At 38.8% G+C, this 19610-nt stretch overlaps 1 protein-coding gene across 1 annotated transcript in view; it reads left to right on the top strand.

The window, feature by feature from the left end:
• The window catches only part of CWF19L2 (CWF19 like cell cycle control factor 2), a 124832-nt gene that overhangs the window by 95062 nt on the left and 10160 nt on the right, over window positions 1–19610 (top strand). The window contains exons 9-11 of the mRNA XM_030332503.1: window positions 6899–7111; window positions 10855–10971; window positions 18114–18269. Of these exons, the coding sequence (XP_030188363.1) occupies window positions 6899–7111; window positions 10855–10971; window positions 18114–18269 (486 nt within the window). The remainder of the gene's footprint in view (window positions 1–6898; window positions 7112–10854; window positions 10972–18113; window positions 18270–19610) is intronic.

The raw sequence follows: 19610 nt of genomic DNA, 5'->3' as shown, positions 1-19610 counted from the left end.
TTACTTGAAAAGTGTTCATTTATAACCTATATTTACGGGCACCTTGGTGGCTCAGTCGGTTGAGTGTCTGACTTTGGCTCAGGTCGTGATCTCACGGCTCGTAGTTTCGAGCCCCACTTCAGGCTCTGTGCTGACAGCTCAGAGCCTGGAACCTGCTTCGGATTCTATGTCTCCCTCTCTCGCTGCCCCTCCCCCACTCACACTGTCTCTCTCTCTCTCTCAAAAATAAGTAAACATTAAAAAAATTTATGATCTGCATTTAAATTTTTGTAATTTTTTTTTTTTTTTTTTGAGATCCAGAATCTGACCAGTGTTTGTACATTGCATTTGGTTATTATCTCTCCACGGTGTTAGACCCTCCAAGCAAGACACCAGCTGCAAGTTCTGGGATCTCCAGGGCTACCCTTCGGTTTGATATTTCACTGCAGGAAGTCACGGAATTCACTAAAAGCTGTTACACTTGCTGAAAGAATACAGATATAAACTCAGTCAAGGGAAGAGGTGTATGGAGCTGCTCTAGGAGGTTCCAAGCCTGAAGCTTCCATTTGTCCCGTCCCAGTGAGTTGTGGACAGTGTGAACTTCTCCCAACAATGATGTGTGAAATGTGGCCAGAGTATTATCAACTAGGGAAGTGCACCCAAGTGTTAGCATGCAGGGTTTTTATTGGGGTTTGGTCATGTAGACATGGTTTGTTGCTTGTGAGGATGACCTTAGTTTCCAGCCACTCCTGAGGTAGAGTTGATGATGTGTGGCCCAAAGCCCCCAACATAAATCACACTGTTAGTGTAGACTGGCTGGTGTGACCAAAAGCCCCCAGGTAAACAAAGCCGCTCTTACCAGAAGGGACATTCCAGGAGTTTAAAGATAACCTTCCAGGGGCACAGACAAAGGCCAGACCTCTCTTTGGTTAAGGTGACTTTTTTATTTAAAAGCTTTATTGAGATATGATTCATATACCATATAATTCACCCATTTAAACTGTACAATTCAGTGGTTTTTAGCATATTTACAGACATGTAGTCCCTTGAGACTCAGTTTTAGGACATTTCTATCACCTCAAGAAGGAATCGTGTAACTTTTAGCTGTCACCCCCTAACCCTTTCGGCCCCCCCTTGCATCCCCACCCTCAAGGGCCACAGATCTGTTTTCTGTGTCTGTAAATTTCCTCTCTCTGGATATTTCATGTTGATAGTGATTTTGTGACTGGCTTCTTTCCCTTAGCATGATGTTTTTACAATTCACGTTGTAGCAGGTGTCAGTACTTAATTTCTTTTTTGTAGCCTAATAATACTCTGTCATACAGATTTTACACGTTGTTGATCTCTTCATCAGTTGATGGGCATTCACATTGTGTCCATCTTTTGGCTGTTATGAATAATGCTGCTGTAGAGATTCACGTTCCAGATTCATTCCTCCTGGAAGTGGAATTACTGGGCTGTGTGGTGATCCATATGTTTAGTTGCATATTGTTAGTTTGTATTTAATTGTTTGAGGAACTACCAGAATGTTTTCCAAAGAAACTATACCGTTTCACATTCCCACCAACACTGCATGAGGGTTCTAGTGTCTCCACATTCTTGACAACACTTGTTATTATCTGACTCTGTTTTAAAAAATTTTTCTTAATGTTTGTTTATTTTGAGAGAGAGAGAGAGAGAGAAAGAGAGAGAGAGAGAGAGAGAGAGAGAATGAATGGGGGAGGGGCAGAGAGAGAGGGAGATACAGAATCCCAAGCAGTCTCCAGGTTTCGAGCTGTCAGCACGGGGCCCAAAGTCACGAATATTCAGATTACAACCTGAGCCCAAGTCGGACGCTTAACCAAATGAGCCACCCAGGCTCCCCTCTGACTCTGATTCTAGCCATCCTAGTGAGCCTCAAGTGGTAACTTCATTGTCGGTTTGCTTTTTGCATTTCCCTGTGCTAATTGGGCATTTGGGTAGCTTCCTTGGAGAAATGTCTGCTCAGAACCTTTACCTAGTTTTAAACTGGGCTGCTTGTTTTTTTGTTTTGTTTTTTGTTGTTGTTGAGCTCTAGGAGTTATTTATATATTTTGGGTATATGATTTGCAAAGACTTCCATTCTGTGGGCGGCCTTTCCTTCTGTTGACAGTGTCCTTGGTGCACAAAAGTTTTTCGTTTTGATGAAGTCCATCCTATCTATTTTTTCTTTGTTGCTGTGACTTGTCATCATAACTGAGAAATCATTACCAAATTTAATGTTAGGAAGCTTTTCCTCTATGATTTCTTCCAAGAGTTTAAAAATTCTAATTCTTAGGTTTAGGTCTATGATCTGTTTTCAGTTCATTTTTATATATGGTGTAAATTAAAGGTCCAAATTTTCTTTTTTTTCTTTTTTTTGGCATGTAAACATCCAGTTTTCCCAACACCATTTGTTTAAGAGACTGTCATTTCCCTGTTCAATGATCTTGGCATCCTTGTTGTGAGTATTTTCAGCATACTTGAGAGGGCTTATTTCTGATCTGTCTGTTCTATTCTGTTAGTCTGTTTGTCCATCTTTATGATAATATTACATTGTTTTGGTTACTGTAGCTTTGCAGTAAATTTTAAAATCAGGAAGTATGAGGGACACCTGGGTGGCTCAGTTGGTTGAGCATCCGACCTCAGCTCAGGTCATGATCTCGCAGTTCATGAGTTGGAGCCCCGCATCGGGCTCTGTGCTGACAGCTCAGAGCCTGGAGCCTGCTTTGGATTCTGTGTCCCTCTCTCTCTGCCCTTCTCCAGCTCATGCTCTATTCTCTCTGTCTCTCAAAAATGAATAAACGTTAATTTTTTTTTTTTTAATCAGGAAGTGTGAGACCTCTACCTTTGTTCATTTTCAAGATTATTTTGTCTGTTTGTAGTCCCTTGAGACCCATCGTATGTGAATTTTAAGGTAGATTTTTCTCTTCCTGCAAAAACCATTATAGAGATTTTGATAAACATTGTGTTGAATCTCTAAATCACTTGGGTAATCTTCCCCCTCCTTTCTTTTATCTTATGTTTTTTAATGTTGTAACTGTTTTACCACATTTTTCTCATTTATTTGGAAGAGGTTCTCAGAGTTGTAAAATTTATGATGTATGAACTTGAGCTCGAATCATCCCATCCGCTTTCTTTAGGACTTTTTAAATGATGAAGAGTTTTATTTTCATACCTTCTTTTCTTTCTTCACCTCCTTTCTTCTGACAAGGTTTTTGCTTTTTTTCCTTCTTAGACTCAATTCTCCACTCTGTGTTAACATTCTGTCCATTAAAACATTTTTTTGTTGTCAAATAGGAAGATGGTGGGCTGAAGACCACAGGAGATGTGTACATGATTAATAAGTTGAAAACATTTTGGATCAAATCCCACAGAGAAGATAATGGGAAAAATTCAAATAATTAGAAGGTGTAGGAGGAGAGGATTGTAGTTGTGTTGAAGCATCAGTTTTGTATTGTGTTAAAGAATTATGCAGATTTAACAGACAAGACTGTCCTCTATTTAATTCAATACTGTGAATCAATCAGAGAAGTTTGGCAACGTCCACGAAACATAGATTTAAAGTATAGAAGCACTATCTTCTGTATACAAAAGATTTGATTTGAATTGAATAAATTCCCTGATCACTCATGAACTGGTTTTTAATAACAGTGTTTTTATAACAGTGTACATGTGAAGGGACAGTTGCATGTGGAGGTATGTATTCTGCTTCATTAATATACTTTAGAAAAGATCGATACCTGTTAGATGTCTGTGTTGTCTCTGATAAGTACCTTAAGTCATTTGGGTGTATTTATTCTAGATGAGATTTAAGATTTCTTCGAATTCTCTGTTCTGCTTCATAGACTATATTTAAAATACACCCTTTCTGTCTTTTAAAGGTGGATTTCTTTTCTTTTTTTTTTTTTTTAATGTTTTATTTATTTTTGAGACAGAGACAGAGCTTGAGCAGGGGAGGGGCAGAGAGAAAGAGGGAGACACAGAACCCGAAGCAGGCTCCAGGCTCTGAACTGTCAGCACAGATCCCAACGCGGGGCTCAAACTCATAAACTGTGAGATCATGACCTGAGCTGAAGTCAGACGCTTAACTGACTGAGCCACCCAGGTGCCCCTAAAGGTGGATTTCTTAAGTGAGAGGGGCTCCCTGAATGTCATATACTCTTCGTTTTTATAGTCAGATAGGCCTACATTGGATTCCTGCTCCTGTCTCTTAATAGCTGTGTGATTTTGATGATTTAGTCTCTCCTAAGCTTTTTTTTTTTTTAATGTTTATTTATTTTTGAGAGAGAGAGCACAAATGGGGGAGCGGCAGAGAGAGAAGGGGACAGAGGACCCAAAACTGGCTCCGTGCTGACAGCAGTGAGCCCAGTATGGGGCTCAAACTCATGAAGCATGAGACCATGACCTGAGCCCAAGCCAGACGCTCCACCGACTGAGCCACGCAGGCACCTTGAGCTTTGTATTGTAATCTAACAAGTGGCAGTGGCAATTCATTCCTATGTTGTAGGGATATTTGGATGAGAGAGTACTTAAGGTCTCTATTAGTACCTAGCACATAGTTGGTCACTATTACGAAAATAATTAGTGACTAGTTCTGATATTTTTAAATGTTATATGTTACGGTCGAGATAAAGGTCTGAAGTTAAAATAATGATTTGTAAGTCAGGGCAGTTCACGTAAATAGACAAAGTTGACACAATAGAGAGGTATAAACAAGGATCAATAATGGAGAAAAAGTAGAAGATAAAAAATAAATTCTAGTATAGAAAAGGAAACTGTTGTGCTCAGATACCTTATTACTAATAATTAGTACCTGGTTTCTGATTTTTAGCTAGTTCTATCAATAATGACATCTTAGAAATCTTCTTCTGTTTACATTCTGTTCTCCTTTCTATTCTTTTTTTAAATTTCTTAAGGTGGATGTTGACATCATTAATTCTCATGAGGCCTTTCTTCTTTTTTTCTTTCTTTTTTTTGTCTTCTGATATAGGTGTTTGGTGCTGTAATGATCACTTTAAGTACTGCTTTAGCACCATCCCACAAATTCTCTTTTTTTTTTTAATGGCAGTTCAAAATACTTTCTGATTTTTCCTTCCTTCCTTCCTTCCTTCCTTCCTTCCTTCCTTCCTTCCTTCCTTCTTCCTTCCTTTAATACATGTGTTATTTGGAACTGGGCTATTTAATTTCCAAGTACTTGTCAATTTTCCAAATGTATTTCTGCTGGGATTTCTAATTTAATTCCATTGTGTTCAGGGCACATACTTTACGTTACCTGAATCCTTTTAAATTTATTAGGAATTGTGCTATAACTAAGAATGCCCTCTATCTTGGTAAATGTTCTTTGTGCACTTGAGAAGAATGTTTATTTTGCAGATGTTAGATAGAATTTCTGTCGATGTCAGTTAGGTCAGAGTTTTGGATAGTTTGTTCAAGTCTTGTGTGCCTGTTGATTTTCTCCTTGTTCCATCAGTTATTGGGAGAATGTGTTTAATTCTCTGACTACAGTTGTGGACGCGTAGTTTTCTGCAGTTCTGTCAAGTTTTGGCTTCATGTATTTTGAAACTCTGTAATTAGGTGCATAAATTTTGCTATTGTTATTCCTCTTGATGGTATGACCCCTTTATCCTTATGAAATGATCTTTTGTGTCCTTCATTTCTTTGCTTTGAATTCTACTTTCTCTGACATAAATGCAGCCATTCTAGCTGTCTTCAAATCTTTTTAACTGTCTGATAAGATCCAAGCATCCTGCTATTGCTTTGTATTTGATGATGAAAAAGAAAAAGAGTTCACTTTGGGTACTTAGTAGACTAAATAGAACTTTGAACTTAGCCTAATGAGAGAAAAACAGAAGTTAGTGAGCAATTATGATACAGTGTGGTCATGAAACTGATAGGAGTGCAGTACTAGAGGGTCTTGGGAGATCCAGGGATGTTCTTTTGTGGAGGTGACAGCTAAATCTAAGCCTCAGGTTGGAAAATGAGTAGCAAATGGCTAAACTGAAGGCAGAAATTGGTCAGAGAGCAGTATGTGCAAAGCCTGAAGGTAACAGTACTTTTGGGTTGAAAACAGGAAGACCAGAGCATAAAGTTCAAGTAAGGGTGTGATCGGATGTGACTGGAAAGGTCATCAATGCCAGATTATGAAGAAAATTGTAATAATAATGGGGGCCCACATTTGTGAGTCCTTATTGTGTGTCAGGCATGCGTTGAGAGGATTAAGCAAGATAACCCTGTTTGGTAGATAGTATTGTTACAACCATTGTGAAATGAGGAAATAAAGCGTGGGGAGAGCAAAGAGAGATTAAGTAACTTGCCCAAGGCTCTACATACAGGAGACAGAACTTTGCAAGGGTCATTCTATCTATGTCTATGATGTAGTAGGCAAACTAGAGTTTGAACTTGATCCTGTTCACAATGTGGAGTTCTCTGAGGATTTTAAGCAGGGACATAAATAAAATAAGTAAGTAAAATTTGTGTTTTAAAAGCATCCCCCTGGCTACAGTTTATGTTGGGGGAGATGGGGAGAAGCTGCCTGGAGAGAACAGTTGAAAAATGTTTATGTTCTCTGTGGAGCGTATGCTAATTTTAAAATGAAAGTAGTTCTTAACCTCTCTGTGGTTCAGTTTCCTGATCTGGTAAATGGAAATGATGATGGTCTCATTCTCACAGGAGCATAAAACAAATTGCATAAAATTGTACATGGTAAATACTCAGTCAACTTCAGCTGTGATGATGATAATGATGATGATTGATTGATTGACTTGAAAATCAAGCTTAAATGTTTAATCACGTTTTTCTTCTTCCTTTTTTAAATTTAAAAGTTGTACCATGGAACTTACAGATATGTCTTTGGTAGCTGCAATACAATAAAATGTTAACCACCTCCCTTCTCCCCACTACTGTTATTTTGGTTTTTCAGTTTATGGGAAAAACAGATGGAGACTATTATACCCTAGATGACATGTTTGTCTCCAAAGCAGCTGAGAGAGAACGTTTTGGTGCAGAGGAAGAGAACCAGAGGAAAAAAGCCATTGCCGAGCATCAGAGTCTCGCTGCCCGAATGGAAAAATGTCCCTACTGTTTTGACAGCTCTCAGTTTCCCAAGCACCTTATTGTTGCAATAGGTGTTAAGGTAAGAAATACCACACTCATGGCCCCGAGGAAGTGACGTAGTGCTGTGTCCAGATTTGCCTCTTTCTTCAGACCCTTACAGGATTCTAACATGTCTGGTCTTCTCTTACTCTGTGTTGCAAATAGTTTTCTTTTCTGACTTCCTGTGATTCTTAGACTCTTCCCTAGAGCAGCATAAAAATTTAGGTGACTTGAAGCTCACATTTTGTATGATTCTCCTCTTTAGAGGAACAGCACTGGGCCTGAACTTGGGAGCCCAACCGCCTGAACCCAGGTTCTGGCCCTGGCATTGGCCAGCCGTGGGACCTCATTTTCATGGTTGGCACTTGATTCTTAGTATTCAAGTCACTTCAGAAATACTCCGTCTTAACGCAGTTGCTGCTTCTTCCCTTACTTTCTCATAGAACCTATTTGTTTCTTCTTAGAATATCTGATAATTTGAAAAATTTTACCTTATCTTACTTGTGTATTAAGTCCCTCTTCTGATAGGCTGTAAGTTCTGTGAACACCTAGATAACTCTCACTCATCATTGTGCACCAAGCATGAATTCCATTGTTGACCAAACATATATCCCATTGTATATCAAGAGTGTATGTTCGTAGTCACTTATTTTAATAAATATTAATGATTGCTTAATTACTGATAATTGTCACTTATTTCAATAAATATTCAGTGAGTTAGTTCTTGTATTGATTAATTATTGTGTACCCGACATACACCAGACCGTAATTAGTTTCTAGAGAAAAGTAGACTCAGAATCAGAAGTACTTGTGGAGCTTGTATTCTAGTAAAATAAGGCAGAAAATAAAGTAATAATTGCCCTGATTGAAGAAAGTGTTGTCAGAAAGCAAATAGAGCAAGGGAATGGGACAAAATGATGGGAGAGTATTTTTTGAGAAGGTGATCTAGAAGGCCCCCTGTAAGGAGGTATTTTAGGGAAGGTATGAAAGATGGAAGGAGCAAGCAACATGAGGATGTGAATGACTGATATTTCAGGAAGGGGCGTCAGCAGGTGAAGAGCCATGAGGAGGAAAGAGCTGGTTCGTGGAGCAGAGTGTGGCCCAGGGCAGAGGGAGTGAGGAAAGGAGAGGAGAGGAATGAATGAGTGCCATGCTAGTTCAGGAACTCATGGTTCAGGGACTGTGCATATACGTGTTTATTTGCTAGTTTTTTGTTTCTTGTGTATGTCCCGCCCCTCTCCACACACACCTGTGTGTCCAGAGAACTGGTGTGGGCTTTTCCATTCCGACTCTAGCCTTTAGTATCTTTAGGTTGTTGTTAAGACAGTCAACTTATCGGTTCACGTTAGGGTTTCTTTCACTTTATTTCTTCACTCTTCTTTTTTCCCCCCTTCCAAACTATCAAAAAGGTAAATGTAAAAGTTCCATTTAAAATTTATTCAATTAAAAAAAAATAAAATTTATTCAATTAAAAAAACCCCACCATAACCAATTACTTGTATCAATTTATCTGAATTCTTTTCCAGACTTTTATAAACATTTACATTTTTCTGGTTACGACATTATAAATATTTCGTTCCTCTTCAGTCCGATCCCTACCTTTTAAACACGTAAGAGCAAATTAAACAAAGGAAATTTTTCCTGCTGTGCTTTAGAAGTTTGGAGAATTTTCATTGGGGTTTTTTGTTTTCCCCAGTGCACTGGAGACAGGCTGGGCTCAGGGGGGCACAGACCTTCTGTTCACCTCCTGCCTTGTAGGCTGCTTCCCCAAGGAGGCGTTTCTCAATTCACTCGTGAAAGTGAACTGCTGGCCTGGGAACAGACACTTTCTGGTTCCTGTCTTCCACCCTTCCTATTTGTCATACACGTCTTTCCCTGTTTTTGTCGGTGGCCCTCTTCCTCTGTCAGGTAATCCACCCTTTCCAACTAATCTTTCCTCATGGTATTAAATTCTTTTTGCCTTTCACTTCCTGAGAGTTGGCTGGCCTGTTTCTTCCCATTGGGACTCAATCTTTTCATTCTAGTTTAACTTAAAAAACCGCTGGAGTCTCTCCTTTCTGCATCTATGCATTATATGCTCTAAAAACTACCATCTACCTCCAGCCTTTCGGCTGTGACAATGTTGATACAGAAATATTTGAAACGTTGATTAGAAGGAACCTTACCCGTCATCTGACTACCTATCCCATCCACTGTAGCTAACAGGCCATTTAATTAATCTGAATAAACAAGAACAAATTACTCCTTTCAGTTATCACCTAAGTTAATCTTAGATGGTTTTGAGTTTCTAAGGAATTATTTTGCCATTCAGTGGAAAGGATAAATCACATTCCACAGCAATTCAGTAATTCTCACTCAGCTTGAATTTCTAATATTTAAAGTGAATGTTTTAAATCCAAATGTATTAATGAAACTATATTAATACTCATTAGAATCACAGAGGTAAATAACTTCTGATTGTCAGCTTTTCGTGCTTTCTTCCTCCTTTTTTTAAAAATAAAAGTTATCTGTCTCCCTCGTCTTAACACTGTGCTTTACTTTTTTTAAAAATAGGCTTTGTTTCTTTTTTAGAACAGTTTTAGATTTACAGAAAAATTAAGAAGACAGTTCCATATACGCTGTATCCAGTGTCTTCTCTTACTAACACCTGACATTAGTAAGCAAATTTACAAGTTGTAAATTTGTTACAATTAATGAATCAGTACTGATGTTATTTTTAAAAATATTTTGAATATGGTTATGATCTTACTATAAACTTAGGTAAATTTCCATATCCATTCCTTCTTTGTCTTCTCTCAGAAGAGTTTTAAAAAGTTTGCATTAGGGGCGCCTGGGTGGCGCAGTCGGTTAAGCGTCCGACTTCAGCCAGGTCACGATCTCGCGGTCTGTGGGTTCGAGCCCCGCGTCGGGCTCTGGGCTGATGGCTCAGAGCCTGGAGCCTGTTCCCGATTCTGTGTGTCTCTCTCTCTCGGCCCCTCCCCCGTTCGTGCTCTGTCTCTCTCTGTCCCAAAAATAAATAAAAAACGAAAAAAAATTAAAAAAAAAAAAAGTTTGCATTATTTTGTGAAATAATATTGTCTGCCATACAAAATACTTCTATCTAAAACCTAACAAAAAAGAGTAGAAAATAAGAGTGAGCCCCTTTGCAGAATATTTTTAATGTTCCTCATGAGCACTCTTTGCTCACTATATATAGGCTAATTGACTTTTTTTCTTTTTTAAGACAGTTGTATATAGTGGAAAAATAGCACCAGTTTGTAGGTAACACATGTATTTAAACAGATGGAACTTAAGCAGAGCAGTAAAACCATACAGAGAACATTTCCTTTCTCTCTTACTTGGGTTAATTCTCTTTGCTTAGGCAGTATGATAAGGAAAACGTGATCGATAGGCACCAGTTAGACTTCTCTTTCATTACCAAGCCATATATCTTTTCATTCTTGCCCCAAATTGTGTTGTTTCAAGGGCTTTGAAAGCATATAACTTTCTCAGATCAAGGATAAAGTGTGTCATTCATTTTGCCCTTGGGTACGCTCAATCTCTGAAATACATAGAACAGTTAAAATTGAGACTTGGGCTGTAAATTTCCATTTTATTAGAGTCTGCCTTCATGGCTTTTAAAAGTATTTTGAAAATATCAGATATCTTTAAAAACATTAAAATAAAATGTATTGCTTGTAAACAAGTGTGCTTTATTAGGTGTCAGCCATGTTTCCCATGGCTCATTGGTCGCAACTGAGAATAAATACAGTAACATTTCTCTTTGCAACTTTTTCCCCATAGGTTTATTTATGTTTACCCAACGTCCGATCTCTTACTGAGGGACACTGCCTGATAGTCCCTTTGCAACACCACAGGGCTTCCACCTTACTGGACGAAGACATCTGGGAGGAAATTCAGGTCAGCATGGTAATCTCATCATTGTAATGCGCAGGAGCAGTTTTTACGAAATAATTGCCAGTGGGTTTATCACCTTTGTCCAGTGATTTTGCTTTCTGAACTTACGCATTTGTATACATTTCCCTAGTTGTGTACATCTCCAGATCATGTTTTCACCACTCACTCCCTTTTTAGTTTATTTCCCTTATGTACTCCCTGTTTTGAAGGGTTTTTTTTTTTAAATTTTTTACTGAGATATAATTGATGTATAGCCTTACTAGTTTCAGGTGTACAACTGAAAGCTTTTGTGTACTAAACAAACTGTGACACAGTAATAAGTATTTTTACTTAAAAAATCAGTGTAAGATTTCTAATCTCTACTTTTGTGGAGCAGGAGATAGCCATTCTTGACAAAGTAAGGTAATAAAGGAAAAGAGATTTTCAGATAATAAAAAATAAATTTTGGAAGCCAGAGGTTCATAGTCAGCATTTGCCATATTTTCCTGTAATGGAATTGGTCTCTGCTGCTGTGATTTTGCTATCAGCCTTTACTTTTATACTTTTCCCTTTATGACCTGGCCCAACTTTTAGATTCAGGATTTTTCTTCCCCCCCCCCCCCCCCCTTCCCCTCCCTTCCCCCCCCCCCCCTTCTTGTTGTGGCTGATTCTGCAAGAAACTGAAAGGCACGACATGGGTGAAATTGCTGCTGAATTATTTCAAGACCTCATAATGACCAAAAAAGAAAAAAATAAAACTCTTCATTTTTCTAATACTTGACAGTTGAATAGGAGTTACAGGGACCCCTAGTTAGAAAATGTGAAAATTGTAAGACTGTAAAAGATACTACGTACTGGTCTTTGCATCATGTTGATAAAGATGCCAAAGAGGAAATATTTTGACCACACATTGTGAAATTCAGTCTCTTACTCCTTGTAATCCTTACGTTTATGCTGTGAAAGTAAAGGGCAGACTGTTACCATACATCTGTGGCCAGGCATGGGTAAGAATGTGGACAAATACACTTGATGTGGGAAAAAATTTTTTTCTAGTAGTGGATGCCAGTGCAGTAAATAATTTAAAGTGGAAGTATGCAAATTTGGTTTTCAGAATTATTTTGAGACTTTTCTGGAATGTCTTTTTAAAAATTTATGCATGCAAAACTGATTTAACTTAGAGCAAACTACAGTGCCAAAAAGATTTTAAGTAATACAGGAATCTAGTCTGTGTGTTTTATATTTCTGTAAGAAATTAAGCCACTTGATGGAAAACATTGAGGTGGATAAAGAAGAAATGTATTCATTCAGTAGATACTGAGGACATGAATGTCGATAATCCTGGTGTCCTGAGAAATGCAGAGATAAAAATCATTAATTCTGCCCGTAGGTATGGTGTATTTTCGTACAGGTTATATTGCACTACAGTGGACTTGGGAGCCGTATGCACTATGGAAAATTGAGTGAGGGAGGAAAGCCAAGTTATCTTACACAGAGAATAGCATTATGGCTTTTTGTGTGATAAGAGAATTAGTTGTTACAAGTTGTAAATTAGTATAAGACAGTGAGCAAATAAAGTATTTGAATTCTAGCTTATTTAAAGAAATGTAGCTTTGGGGATTTTTGTTCTTACCTTCAAATATATTCAGAAGTTCAATACTGACTGGCTGGCTCAGTCAGAAGAGCATGCGACTCTTGATCTTGGGGTTTGAGTTTGAGCCCTGTGTTGGGTACAGAGATTACTTAAAAATAAAGAATCTTAAAAAAAAACTTCAAGTTAATCACGCCCTGGTAAATACCTTTATGGTTATCCCCCCCTTCTAGAGAATATTTAACCAAGATTATTTGACTTAGGAAAAAATAATGTTTGGAAATGCAGGAGCCACTTTTTCTAAGTGATGTTTATCCCCATCCTCTAGTAACATTTAAATTTAATTTTGGATCTTATATTTAATAGAAAATGCAAAACTAAGTTTCAGCACAGCATATGGGAATAATCCCAGATTTTGAATGAATAGGAGCCAGGTTTTTTAGTTTCATTAACTATATAGTGAAGCTTGGTCCCCTTTAAAGTTATTCTTACCAGTTTGACAGATAGGTTTGAGCTTATGTTATTGTCAGACACCGTGGATCCATTATTTAAATATCCCAAATTAGCGGTGTGGTGGTGGGGCCATTGCCTACAGTGGGCTTTGCTGCTGAGCGGTGTGATGGGGCCATTTCCCTGGGAAAGCTCCAGTATTGCACCCCCAGGTCTTTTTCTGGGGGCGATCAGACTCTCCAGAGACAGTTCTTCCCATCTCTCATCTGGTGCATCTGAGACGGTTTGCTCCTGTTCTGGCAGACGAGTGGGGGAAGAAGGCTGGGGCAGCAGAATTTCAACACTCTGTAACATTTCCTGTAATGCCCCCGTTTTCAGACTCCAGCTGTGTCAGGTTTTGCCAGCCCAGCAAACTTACTGTTGACCTTCTACAGAGAATAATCCGACAGCGTTCTGCTGGTGTTGAGGGTATCGGCGCGTTAATTGCTTTTTTCAAAAGACTTCCATCTATGCCATTTGCTTTTTGCTACACCTTCACTCTCCTTCTGTAACCGCTTGGTGCTTACCAGTTCTTGAGCCTTGTGAAGGTTCTGTGGTGCGGGATGGCTGTCTTCTCTGCTACCCCTGCCGATCCCCTCCCGCCACACCTGCCAGGGATGAGCCAGCTTGCTGATGTTTAAGTCACTTATTATGGGGTGATCTGATTTCCAGTGAGGCTTCTCTCGTTCTCTTTGTTCCAGTAATTTGGGCTGTTTTAAAAATTACTTTAATGTCATTTCTGAGTGGCTACTCCATGGAGGGCACAGAGTTAAATATATGTATTGTATCTCATAACATTTATCTCTGGATAACTTTACCTTTGGACATGTTCTATTTAGAAAATCTGAATAAATTATAGTATTAATACTATATGATCAACATTACATAGCTTTGATATTTCCAAGTATAATGCTTTAATTTTCATTTCAAAAAGTTTTACTTATATACACCTGAATTGTTATAATGTGACTTGATACAAATTAAGAATTGCAACACTCTAGTATAGCTTACTTAAATATATTGTAAGGAATTTTAGTCTAGATGTGTTAATTAAAATGAGGAATGGCATGTAGGTGAGTAGTCATAGTTTAGAAATGTGGAAAATAGTGATTACCCAATGGGTAGAGTTTTTTCTACTAGAAAAATGGGAATGTTCTATAATCCCCATAATATGGGGATCTATATCTCTGTGAAGCATAAAATAGTTTTGGTATGTTATAATAATGAACTAAAAACCTTTCTTCAGTGTTTGGTTGTCATATAACTTAAAGAATGAATATTATTTAAATACGTATAGTGTATGTGTTATACTGAGCTTCGGGAAGATCCTTCTTTAGTGGAGCGGGTAACCTCAAATTCTTTCATTGAACTCGTGTTTTTCTTTTTTGTTTTTCTTTTTTTAATTTTTTAACATTTATTTATTTTTGAGACAGAGAGAGACAGAGCATGAACGGGGGAGGGGCAGAGAGAGAGGGAGACACAGAATCGGAAACAGGCTCCAGGCTCTGAGCTGTCAGCACAGAGCCCGACGCGGGGCTCGAACTCACGGACCGCGAGATCATGACCTGAGCCGAAGTCGGCCGCTTAACCGACTGAGCCACCCAGGCGCCCCTGAACTCGTGTTTTTCAAGTACAGTTTTTTTTATGCAGAGAGAAGTACTTGAGTGTTTGTGTGTGCCCTGCTTGTATGATGTTTATATTATCATAGTGAACTATTCTTGCATCACTACTAATTTAGTACCTTTAAGTTTGCATTTGTAATTCATGACGTCTGGGGTCTGTCTTCCTCACTGTCATCCACATAGTATCTAGAACAAGCATCAAAACAGTTAAACCAGGAAAGGGCTGTGGATCAACAGGAAAGCAAGAAAGTTTGTGAGACAATGTTACATTGTCGGTGCTGCTGCTGCTTTATATCCATTTTCTCCTTTCTTCAAAGAAGCTTAGTTTTCAAATACGTAGTTCTACTCCAGCAATGGTTTTCCTTTTTCTAGCCAGTAAGATTATGTTACCACTGCACTAGGTAATGAAATAAATAACAGTTCATCGAAAATATTCATAATAAATAAAAATTCACAAACGGTAGCAGTTAACAACATAGAGACAGTCTAAAAAACTATCTTATAAAACCAGCTTTGTATATTTTCCCCATTTTGTTTTCTAAGTGTTTTGTGCAAGTGTGTTTGTTTTCTAAGTGTTTACTAGGCCTGCGAAGGTAACTTTTGGGAAAAACGACAGAGTAGAGGCGGGAATGGATGAACGGTTGTCACTTCCTGGCTCGTGAGCCGTGTCAGTCTTAGCACCGATGTCTGTGAATCGTCCATCGAATTGTGGTCACTGCTGTTGCAAACAGAACCGAACTCACAGTGCTCAAGACAGGAAAAGTTAATTTCTTATGTCACGGTCCAGTGTGGGTTGGGCAGTTCCCAAGGCAGATCGCCCCCAGGCATTTAATTGGGTATCCAGGCTCCTTCCATCATCAGGCTCTCCTGTGGTGGGGTCCTCTTTCAGGACCTTGGATGGAAGAAAATGAATATAAGAAGGCACACTGCCCCTTCACTGTTTCAAGGGACACATAAGTCACTTGTCACAAGTGACACCTATCATTTCTAGATACGTTCCTTTGCCCAGAATTAAATATGTCCCCATCTAAGTCCCAGAGAGGCTGGGAAATCTAGTCTTGTTTGCCCAGGAAGAGGAAAATGAAACCGTTTAGCGAACATGGCTTTTCTTGGGAAGGTTTGTTGTCTGCAGAAATCAGATTGGGGCCATGGCAACTATAAAATTTGAATGACCACTTTCACCATGTAGATACCTATACCGGTATTTTATATTTTATGATTTTTTACCGTAATTTAACCTCAATTGTGTGTGCACTGTTAATTTGATTTTATGAAGTGTAGTACAAGATTCAGAGGATTTTTAAAGGGGAAGCAATCCTATATAGTCATCTCTAATGATTTAGCTAACAAGTCACCTGACAATGAGATTATTAGACTATTAGCCAAGACTTTGACAACAAATGGAGTCTTTAAAAGAGGCTTTGCTGAACTTCTCTACAGCTCTGGTCAGAAATGAAAAGCAAATCCTGTGTCTGTTGCTTACTAGGTATCTTTGTAGTTTATCTCAATGTATAATTATTTGATTTCCTTTTTTCCTACTTGTTCTTGTTTTATGAAACGAGTACAGAACGGAAGCGTGACAAGTCATTACTGACAAGTGACCATCGGAGGCCTGGCGGAGTCCCAGGACCCCCACCCCCCAGGCAGCAGTGACAAGTAGCTTCTCCCCTTTTGGGGTGTCCGTGAAGGCTGAGTGGGGAAGCTGAACAGCTGTCTGCACGTGGCAGTCGCTAGGCAGTGTCTGAGCCACAACCTGGCTGAATCTCCAGGGAGTTAGGCTGAGCTAAGACCAGGAACCTCAAAAGGTGGTGTGATTCCACCTGTACGACATGCTTGAAATGGTAGGATTAAAGAAATGGAGAACGCAGTGGCGGTTTTGCCCAAGTGATGAGAGGGGGTGTGGCTGGAAGCGTTGGGATTGCTCTGTGCCTTCACCGTGTCCCTGTTAATATCCTGGTTGTGATGCTGTACTGTTGTTTTGTAAGATGCTACCATTGGGGGAAACTGGGGTAGAGGTGTATGGGATCTCTCTATTTTCTACATGTGATCTATAGTCCTAACTGAACAATTTAAGATACTTGAAAGTTATAAATTAGCTGACAAATCTAGATTAAAAAATGTTTCAAAAATAAATTTAATAAGGTGGGGGGGGGCGCGCCTGGGTGGCTCAGTCAGTTAAGTGTCTGAATCTTGGTTTCGGCTCACGTCACGATGTCACGGTTCATGAGATCGAGCCCCGTGTTGGCCTCTGTGCTAACAGTGGGGAGCTTGCTTGGGATTCTCTCGCTGCCTCTCTACCTCTTGTGCACTCTCTGTCTCTCTCTCAAAAATAAATAAAATTTAAAAAAAATAAAAAAAAATCTTTCTTCCTCCTACTTAGACAAATATACTAACACTTAATAAAGATAGAATAAATATATGACACTCTACAAGGCCAAGTTTGAATTTCGAATTCTTAGACACCTTGGCGGTGTGGGGAGAGTCAGCTTCTGGCTACAGCCTTCAGCCTGGTCCCCTTTCTTCTAAGCCCTGACATCATCCTGTACCACAGGGGATGTCCTGTGCATACCTGTGAGCGTCTGGACGGCGTGTCTGTGCTCCAGGACTCAGGGTGTGAAATAATAAATCTGTAAGTAAGTAGAAAAGAATAAAAAGTAGGGATTTTATAATAACGCTGAGTTCTTTGGGAAAAGAAAACACTCTTACTGTTCCACTGTAGTACATTTGACTTTGATACACTTGGTGGGACATGATTGTACGTGAAAATAGGGGATGCTTGAGTATACAAGGTCCAAGTGCAGGGTCAGCAGACGTGTGTGGGAGCCAGTGGATGAAGATGCTGTGAGCCTAGGGAGATACTTGGAAGTGGGTTCCACACCCACCTTCCAGGAGTAAGTACCTTCTGTGTTTTGTGGTTATTTTCCTCTGATTTTACCATCTTTTCTGCCTATTTTACTCCTTGAGTTTGATTTTATCTCTTCCTTGTCTTATTGTAGTCTATTGGAACATTTCCAATATATACACAAAACTCTGCAGAGTACGTTTCAGTTTAAAAAGAAAAGTTGGTTAGGGGCGCCTGGGTGGCTCAGTCGCTTGGGCTGACTGACTTCGGCTCAGGTCATGATCTCACGGTTCGTGGGTTTGAGCCCCGCATGGGGCTCTGTGCTGACAGCTCAGAACCTGGAGCCTGCTTCTGATTCTGTGTCTCCCTCTCTCTGCACCTCCCCTGCTCGTGCTCTGTCTCTGACTCTCAAAAAATAAATAAATAAATAAAAAAAGAAAAGTTGCTTAAATATGTGAAATGATATAGTAGATTTAGAAAGTAAAGTAATGGTAAGGTAACAGTACGGAATCTAAACATTGTTGACCATTTATTTTTTATTTTAAAGGGATTTAGTGTACCTTTTATTATTTTCCATATTTTGTCTGTAAGTCTTTTAGTTACCTCATCATTTTATTTTCTTCAGATGTTTAGGAAATCATTGGTAAAGATGTTTGAAGATAAAGGGTTGGACTGCATCTTTTTAGAAACCAACATGAGCATGAAGAAGCAGTACCATATGGTTTACGAGTGCATTCCTCTCCCGAAGGAAGTGGGTGACATGGCTCCCATCTACTTTAAGGTATTTCTGGATACTTTTGCATGCATCCTGTTTCACAACAGTGCTGTTTTATGAATATGGTTATCTTTTTTCTTGTATTTTTTGTCCTTATATACTAATATCAAACTTTATATAAAGAAATGCAGTAAAGCACACAAAAAAATTCTTTGTAAATTTCTGTAGAGAGAAATTTGGGATTTTGACCTTTAAAAAGCATGCTTATTTGGGAGTGCCTGGGTGGCTCAGTCGGTCGAGTGTCCAACTTCAGCTCAGGTCGTGGTCGCACAGCTTGTGAGTTTGAGTCCCGCATCTGGCGCTGTGCAGACAGCTTGGAGCCTGGAGCCTGCTTTGGATTCTCTGTTTCCCTCTTTCTTTCCCCCTCCCCTGCTCACACTCTGTCTCTCTCTCTCTCAAAAATAAATAAACATTGAAAAAAAAAAAGCATGCTTATTTGTATGAATATACTGTTGAATGGCAGTTTATGATGTCTATTTTAATTTTTCAGTTCTAAAATGAAAAATCAGGGTTTTACCTTGAAGTCCTTTGCGGTCAAAATTATAGTCGTAATTCTAGAAAACTCACTGAAATTCACAAGAGCTGGAGAGAGTTACATACAAATAGTCCATGTTACAATTGCTGAGACAAGTTACTGTTCTTTTAGTATTTAATACCTCATGATGCTATTTGTAAGAAGAAACTAGCATCTAACCTTGACATACATTTTTGGACATAATTACTAGAGTTTTTATTCAGTTAAGTGTCATTATAATATTCAGGCAGCTTTTACAAGATAGCATGGTTTTGAGGCTGAGCTGAATACATTATAATTTATAGGCTAATATAAATGCATGTGTAGAAACGTATATGAAATAGTAACATGTAAAGTGAAAAATGGAGGCAGTGTTTTATGAAGTGATGCACGGAGACTTTCCCATGCAACATTTAGACTTTACAGGATGGGAGAGTTTATTCGTGGACTGGACAACCCAGTACAAAGGATGGTGAGACTTGTTGAGGTTAATGAGGTGGTGAAAATATGCTTCCTCTCTACAGATTTCTAAAAACAATTTGATTATTTGATTTTAAGAAATATACTAGTAAAGTAGGAGAAAGAGCCAACTTGCCAGTTGTGTGTTAAGCAAAATCAGTTGGGAAAGAGATTATTATTCTTTTCTTCATTTTTTTTTTCTTTCTTTTTTTTGTATCTCCTCCGTAGAGTCTTAGGTGATTGTGACCACAGGCATTGAGGTAACAGGAATGTAAGCAGCCACTGTTGCTCATGTTGGGTGACAGAAATGTCATCACTTAGAATGGTGTGTCACTTTTCTACCCTAAACCTTTTATTTGATTTGCCTTCAGTTT

The sequence above is a fragment of the Lynx canadensis genome, chromosome D1, assembly GCF_007474595.2.
Source record: "Lynx canadensis isolate LIC74 chromosome D1, mLynCan4.pri.v2, whole genome shotgun sequence".
NCBI lineage: Eukaryota > Metazoa > Chordata > Mammalia > Carnivora > Felidae > Lynx > Lynx canadensis.
Note: the sequence above shows the minus strand (reverse complement) of the source record. Positions and strands in the feature narration are given on the sequence as shown.